Source organism: Solanum stenotomum, chromosome 10 (assembly GCF_019186545.1).
Source record: "Solanum stenotomum isolate F172 chromosome 10, ASM1918654v1, whole genome shotgun sequence".
Lineage (NCBI taxonomy): Eukaryota > Viridiplantae > Streptophyta > Magnoliopsida > Solanales > Solanaceae > Solanum > Solanum stenotomum.
This window is the reverse complement of record NC_064291.1, coordinates 7,149,385-7,157,434: the sequence shown is the minus strand read 5'-3', so window position 1 is coordinate 7,157,434 and position 8,050 is coordinate 7,149,385. Positions and strand designations below refer to the sequence as shown.

Genomic DNA, 8,050 nt, shown 5'->3' with positions numbered 1-8,050 from the left:
GGGCTACAGAAAGTAAGAATTTCGTTAATTCAATATATATAAATATTATTACTTAAAATCTGAAACCTAGTTATAATCACTTGAAATCGTTCTTCTGTTGAAATCCTGACTCCCCCTCCGAAACTACCTAAAAAACTCTATAAAAAGAAAGGCTTCCTCTTCTATAAGAAAAAACAAATGTAACACTATAAAAATAGAAAGACAAACTCAAAATGCCACTCTCTCCCTCAATACTCAAATCTTTAACAACTCCAACAATTTCTCCTATGGCCAAATCAACTCCAAAATTCACACAAAGTGCTCTTGGTTGGGCTGCTCATGACTCCTCTGGCAAGTTGACACCATTTATGTTCAAGAGAAGGTTTATAATAACATATCTTAATTAGTACATACATTATTATAACATCAACAATAGTACTATATAGTATATTGTTTTGTTTCCTAGCTAGTTTTTGAAAATATATTCTAACAATTTAAAATTAATTGTAGAGAAAATGGTGTTGAGGATGTGACCATCAAGATCTTGTATTGTGGGATGTGTCGTACAGATGTACACTTTGCCAAGAATGATTGGGGCAACACAACCTATCCTATTGTCCCTGGGTAATTATTTTTATGGACAATTATTTTTGTAATCCTTTTTAACAGGTATAATATATAAATATGTCGTTTAACTTGACTTCAGTTTGTATCTATGCCTTCCAATTTTAGGTATGTATAAATAGACACTTAAATTTGTATAAAATTAAACAAGTAGACACATGTGTCCTACATGGCATAATACATATAGGAATATGGGACGCATATGTTTACTTGTTCAATTTTATACAAATTTAAGTGCTTATTTATGCACACACAAAGTTGTAGGGCATAGATGCAAACTGAAGCCAAGTTAAATGACATATTTATCTATTATGTCGTTTTAATATTTCTAAGTTGACATATATAAATTGAATAACAATAGCATACTCAGTATAATCCTATAAGTGAGCTCTACAATGAATTGGATGTACACAGAACTTATGAAGTAAGAATGTAAACAATGCAAATTTTTAATGAAAAAATATAATATAAAGTTAGAATAGTAAAACTTCACTCAAGAATTTGAGAAGTTGATGTACTGATATCGAATAATTTACGCTGAATTTAATAAATTAATATAATGCTATTGAAATAGTGTTGACTTGTTGCAGTGCTTGAAATTCGATGAAGACACTAAAAAGCAATTTATTTTTATTATTTTATAAACAGGCAACAATAGATTTTGCATAACGCAGAAGGTTTGACCGTTTGGACTTTCGAATATTCAATAACAAGAGAATAAAAATAGTGAAAGGAGATTAAAAAAGGTAAAAAAGGAAGAATAATATAGGTTCATGTTAATCGTCAGGATATAAATGATGAGACGACAAAATAGGTAGTCACGTAAGAAATGATACTTACAATTACATAAAATACATCTTTAAAAAAAATGAGAACACCAAAAAATTCAAGCCCTTAGCCGTTGCTTTAGTTGCCTTATAGTCAAGTCGATCTTGATATTTAATCTCAACTGCATGCATGTAGGGGTATTTGAGAGAAAAATGTGTGACAATAACGTTATATGTAGGGGTATTTGACAATAAAAATGACTTTTCTAATAGAAATAAAGAAAACAAGTTATATAAATAATGTTCCAAGTTTATTGTCTCCTTCCCACTCACTCATTCACTCGATCTTCACCCCTTAACCATCCCACCCCCTGCCACCCCTGAATCCCCACTCTCCATTCATATCCGTCTTCTTAATAGTTTACTAAATAACATATAAATATTCTTAAAGTAATCCAGTTTTTTTTATTTATCAAACGCTAATCAAAACCATTAAGCTAATGTACAAATTAAGGTAACGTTGAATTAGTCAACTTAGGATCATTACATCATTTCTTACACTATTTGGATAGGACAAATATAACCTAGCTAAAACTCTTTTTGCGAGTTTCTTTAATATTATAATGACCTTTAAAAAGAAAGATGACAAATTCGTTTGTCACAAAACCATAATAAGAATTATAGTTGGTCTTTTCTCCTTGTCAAAGCCCACAATATCTAATTGATCTAAAAAGTTGTCACATTTTTATAATTAAAATTAGTTTAATTTCAAAATTCTCTATTCATCCTTTAATGAAAAATATTAAAGATTTATTTCAGACCACAAATTTTAAAAATCTATTTTTTTTCTTAAATTTTGAGATTATATACCACACAAATTGAAAAGGAGGGAGTAGAATACATGGATAACTTTAACAAGTTTAGCATTTGATCAAGTTGTTGTTTTTCTGAAAATATGCTTATATTTTCATATCTACTGAACACTTAGCTGAAAAGTTTCCTTACATGATTATTTTCCTATTCTTTTATCAATTATTATTATTATTATTATTATTAGGGAAAAGGGGCAAAAATGGTGAAAGGAACAAAAATGCCCTTTGTTTATAGTTTGGCTCAAAAATATCCTTACCGTCAATACTTTGGTTCAAAAATGCCACAAGGAACAAAAATGCTCTCCGTTTGTAGTTTGGTCCAAAAATGCTCTTGCCGTCAACACTTTGGTCCAAAAATGCCCTTATTTTTATTTAATGGGCCAAAATGCTCATTTTCCAAATAAATATATTATTATTTTCTTTTTAACACATTCTTTTTCTAATAATATATTTTTTAAATTAGCAAATGTTTATCTTACTTCAATTCAGAAAAAAATAAAAAAATGAAAATATTTCTTATTTTATTATCATTATTTTTTATCGTTATATAAATATAAATTAATGATGGATAAACTATGATCTTATATATATGACATATATTATATGTCGAAAGGGTACATGAAGTTATTCTATTCTAATTGATAAAATGAGATTAAGAAGAAAAAAAATATTTCCTACATTTTTATTTGTTAAAGTGATTTTAGAAGAAAGAAAACAAGAATTGTGTTCTTTAATAATATTTTAATTAGGAAGAAGATGTGTTTAAAAAGAAAAAATATATATTAATTAAAAAAAAAGGGCATTTTTGACTCATTTTGTAACTATAGGACATTTTTGGACCAAAGTATTGACTGTAAGGACATTTTTGTACCAAAGTATTGACGATAAGGGCATTTTTGAGCCAAACTATAAACGGAGAACATTTTTGTTCCTTTCACATAGTTTAAGGGCATTTTTTACCCTTTTCCCTTATTATTATTATTATTATTATTATTATTATTATTTAAGTTATATACACTAATCATACATATAACAAATTTGTTACATTATATTGAATTTAATTATCTACATTAGCAAGTTATAAGTTACCATTTTTACTGGCTACCAATTGATAGTTCTCATATAGATTGATCTACCACTAAAGGTTGCGACACACTCTCTTTATTTCTATTTACATGTGTCCTTACTGAAAATATGTGTTCCTTAATATTTGTCATTTTACAAAATTAATAAATAAATGATATCATTCTTTCTATTTTATCCTTGTGAGTTATTAGCTTTGAAAATATGAATTTGACAAACATAGGAAAACTAAATGATTAATTCATGTTCATTGGTCAATTTAATTAATCATAAAATTTGTGATTCTTGGTCAAAAAGATGAGCAAGTTTCACCTAATTAATCCCTAGCTCAACTATACATATAAATTTGATCATTTCATTTGTAACAAAATTTTCGAATGCCTCTATTTATAGGACATAATATGGAATACCAAAAGATATTATGAATATGACTCTATTAATATGAATTAGGAGTTGTGATTATCAAAAGTCACGAGAGTAATGAAAATAAAGACAATTACATAATATGAATAAGTGGAGTAGTAATTGACACATTCATTTTTGTACAATAATAATTTTTAAAATAGAAAAAATTGTCAAAAAAAATGAGAAAAAAAGGATAAATAGAATCCTTTGCCAAAGAGAGATGCCACATCACTTTTCTTTTACCTAGCTTTATATTATATATAGATTAAAGCTAGTGACATACTCTTTCTCTGTTTCTATTTACATGTCGTCCTTACTGAAAATATGTGTTCCTTAATATTTGTCATTTCACAAAATCAATATATAAATGATATCATTCTTCCTATTTTATCCTTGTGAGTTATTAGCTTTGAAAATATAAATTTAACCAATACAGAAAAACTAAATGATTAATTCATGTTCATTTGTCAATTTAATTAATCATAATAAATTATTTCATGTTCATTTATTAAAAATTTGACTTCAAGAAAACACTAAGAGTCTGTTTGGATTGACTTAAAAGTTCATTTTTTAACTTAAAAGTTATTAAAGTTTTAAAAACTACTTTCAAAAAGCTATTTTTTTAAAGTTAAGCCAAACAGATTATAAATAGGGGTACAATGATAAATTTACCTAGTTTCTTACAGAAAATGATCAAATCTAAAATTATGACAGCTAAATAGAAACGAAGGAAATATTTATATGAATATTTTTACACTATCAGTGCATAAAACTTACAACTTTCTTCTTTATGTATATATATATAATTTTAGGTATGAAATTAGTGGAATTGTAATTAAGGTGGGAAGCAATGTGTCAAAGTTCAAGGTAGGTGAAAGAGTAGGAGTTGGATATGTAGCAGCTACATGTTTGGATTGTGAGCTTTGCAATAGCTTCCAAGAGAACTATTGTGACCAAATGAAACCTGTCTATAATAGCATTCATTGGGATGACACTCCCACCTATGGTGGTTACTCCACTATCATGGTTGTTGATCACAGGTAAAAAGATTAAACAACATTTTAGTACATTTTTACGTATTTTTGTTTAAGATCATAAAATTTAAAGTCATCACAATTACTTCTTCTGTCCCAATTTATATGATATAGTTTAACTTGACACGTAGTTTTTTTTTTTGAAATTTATGGTCTAAAATAAGTCATAAATGTTTGTGTGAATATAAATCATTTTAGAATAAAATAAACATTTTAAAGATGATTGTCAAATCAAAATCAGACTAACAAGTTGAAAGGTGAGTAAGTCCTATTAAATCATGATGCTTTAATTTATTCACCCCCTAAGCTCTCATCCCCACTACCTCACACCCCTACCCCACCCTTATCACTCCACGTCATATTTGTCTATATTATATAAAAATACTTTTACTATAATATCTTTTGCTTAAATATCGAACATAGAAAAATAAACAACGAATTCACTTATTTTCCTTCGTACCGAATACACCCCTAATGTTTTCTCTTTTTTTAAAATGTAGATATGTAGTGCACATACCTGAGAGCTTGCCTATGGATAGAGCAGCACCACTAATGGGAGCTGGCTTGACAGTGTACACTGCCATGAAAAATAGCAACTTATTTGAGTCACCAGGCAAACATATGGCTGTAATAGGTTTAGGTGGTGTTGGGCATATGGCTATCAAATTTGGGAAGGCTTTTGGTAATCATGTTACTGTTATTAGCACCTCTCCTTCTAAAGAAAAAGATGCCAAAGAGAAATTGGATGCTGATGGCTTTATCTTGAGCACAGACCTCAAACAAATGCAGGTTTGTAAACTATGTGCACATGTCACGTAGAAAGTTGAAATTGAAAAGTTGTCAAAAAAGAGATAAATCAATTTTTTTAAACATCTAATAAAAATTAGTCAAATAAATTAAAATATAGGGTATAAGTTGAGTTGCTGACAATATACATGTTTACAATTGTTAGAGTGGGTTAAAGTCTCATGTTGGTTGGGAAAATAGACCTATCATCTTCTTATATGGATTTGGACAATTCTCCTCGGGTTAAATTAGACTCATGTGTGTCATATCTTTATATGATATTAGAGCAGAACTCATCTCACCGAATGTTAGGCCCCAAATTAAATTTCCCCACGCACCAGATGTCCAACCCTTGGCGTGAGGCAGGATGTTGAAAAATGACAAAGTCTCATATCGATAGTTAATAAGATGAGTGGTCTCCTTATAAGCCTTGGGCAATCCTCTTCCCTTTGAGCCAACTTTTGGGATGTGACTTAGACCCAAGACCTAATTTTGCATGATATCAAAGTCAGGTTCATCCTCATTTGAACTCTTGGTCCACGCTATAGTTGGACATGGGCGTGAAGGAGATGTTAGAATGGGTTAAAGTCTCAATCAATGTGGAACGGACCAGTAGTCTTCTCAAATGAACTTAGGCAATCATCCTCTTATGAGCTAGCATGCATTTGGATTGATTATACTAAGGTGTCATATTTTTACAACACTCAATATAATTATTTTATGAATGTGATTAAAGCTGTTAAAACGGGCTGACCAACCCAAGGCTGGAGATTGCAACGGCCTAGCCTACCCTACCTCAATCCTCCATTTAAAAGAGCGGGTCATTTGACCTTTTGCCCCTATTTTTATGTTGGTTTTTAATTTATGTCCCTCGTAACAAATAATTTTTCGTGATACAATATACAATGATTAGTTTTATTCTTTAGTACAATAAATTGAAAGTTTAGTACTTATTTTATTCTATTTTCCTTTTTCCCCTTTTTGGTGGCTGGCAGAGGAACAGAAGAAGTTTAGATTTTATTATTGACACAGTATCAGCAAAGCATTCTTTAGGGCCTTATCTTGAGCTCCTAAAAGTGAATGGAACTATATCAATTGTGGGAGAACCAGCTCAGCCAATTGAAGTCCCAGCTACACCTTTGATATATGGTAAATATTTTTCATTGAACTATTTATAGACGAATTCAAAATTTAAAGTTGAAGAATTCCTATAAAGACCTCAATTTAACATACTACACTAATTACAGAGTTTACAGTCAAATATTTATAGATGTTTAGCAAATGTTCTAAATACATATAACCATATGGGCACAAAGTTGTTGGATTTCCATAAAACGGTATACAAGATATCCCCTAAAATTACTATTATTATATAAAACATATGTTGTTCAGTCTTTTCAAAAATATCGACAGGTGCGTGTCAGAATCTCCAAAAATAGTGTATTTTTGAAGGATCCGACACGAGTGCGGCAATATTTTTGGAGGTATAAAACATTCATGTTATATTCAAGTTGTTTAATTATTTTTTGAAAAAATGTTTCAGGCAAGAAAGTTGTTAGGGGTAGCATTATTGGAAGTGTGAAGGAGTTACAAGAGATGATGAATTTTTGTGGAAAACACAACATTTTGTGTGAGATCGAGCTTGTTTCAATTGACAAAATTAATGAAGCCTTTGATAGGCTTTCCAAGAATGATGTTAAGTTTCGATTTGTCCTCAATGTAGCTGCCCACCAATATTCATCAAGGCTTTAGAGACTATGTTTCTTGTTCAAGTTGTTTGAAATTGTTATTGTGAGTTATTGTTATTATCTCTACTTTGTGCATCTTAAATTGTGTGTTTTTTGGGACTTCTCACATCTGTTGGAGTCTCAATATGAATATCAGACATCAATTTTAAAAAAATTGTTTGTGCTTTCTCTTGTATGTAGCTTTTTATGTGTACTCTTGATTTGAGTGACAAATTAGACTTAAGTTGAAATTATAAGTGGTCATTCTATCCCATTTTTATGTTCCTATTTGAAGGCTTCCTACTAGGGGTGTACAAAATCGAACCGAAAATCGAATCAAACCGCAAATCAAGTCAACCAGAAGAAAAAAACCCGACTATATTTGGATTGGTTTGGTTTTAACTAAAAAAAACCAACCCAAGACCAAACCAACCCGACATTATATATATAATTTTGAAATTTTATTTTATACATAAAAATATTTACTTTGATATAATTTTTAAATATTTCTTATACTTTTTCATAGTTTTTATCTTTTAATATATTATTTCAAGTTTGAAACTTAGAATTATGAATGGGCCAATAAAGATTATAATCCACAGATGTTTGTAATTAACTATAATAAAGCTTAATCAAAATCAAATTAATACTAATGCAAAAAGAAAATCAATTCAACACGACAATAATATTGAATATTTGTTCTTTAGTTTTACATTGGTTTAGACAATTAAAATACATAACCTAATTTAATTTCCTTTAATATTTAGTCATGT

General features: G+C 29.3%; 1 protein-coding gene across 1 annotated transcript; it reads left to right on the top strand.

The window, feature by feature from the left end:
* The first annotated feature begins 215 nt into the window (after positions 1-215).
* On the top strand, positions 216-7,317 carry LOC125843281 (probable cinnamyl alcohol dehydrogenase 6). The gene is made up of 6 exons (XM_049522504.1): positions 216-361; positions 490-603; positions 4,543-4,770; positions 5,265-5,553; positions 6,546-6,699; positions 7,094-7,317. Exons 1-6 carry the CDS (start codon positions 267-269, stop codon positions 7,300-7,302), a joined length of 1,089 nt encoding a protein of 362 aa, XP_049378461.1. The 5' UTR covers positions 216-266; the 3' UTR covers positions 7,303-7,317.
* Positions 7,318-8,050: the final 733 nt, after the last annotated feature.

Excerpts from the sequence above, each read along its gene's own strand:
- LOC125843281 (XM_049522504.1), top strand. The coding sequence starts at position 267 with ATGGCCAAATCAACTCCAAAATTCACACAAAGTGCTCTTGGTTGGGCT. Across the intron at positions 604-4,542 it reads ACCTATCCTATTGTCCCTGG|GTATGAAATTAGTGGAATTG; the intron begins GTAATTATTTTT and ends ATATAATTTTAG. Across the intron at positions 5,554-6,545 it reads CAGACCTCAAACAAATGCAG|AGGAACAGAAGAAGTTTAGA; the intron begins GTTTGTAAACTA and ends GGTGGCTGGCAG.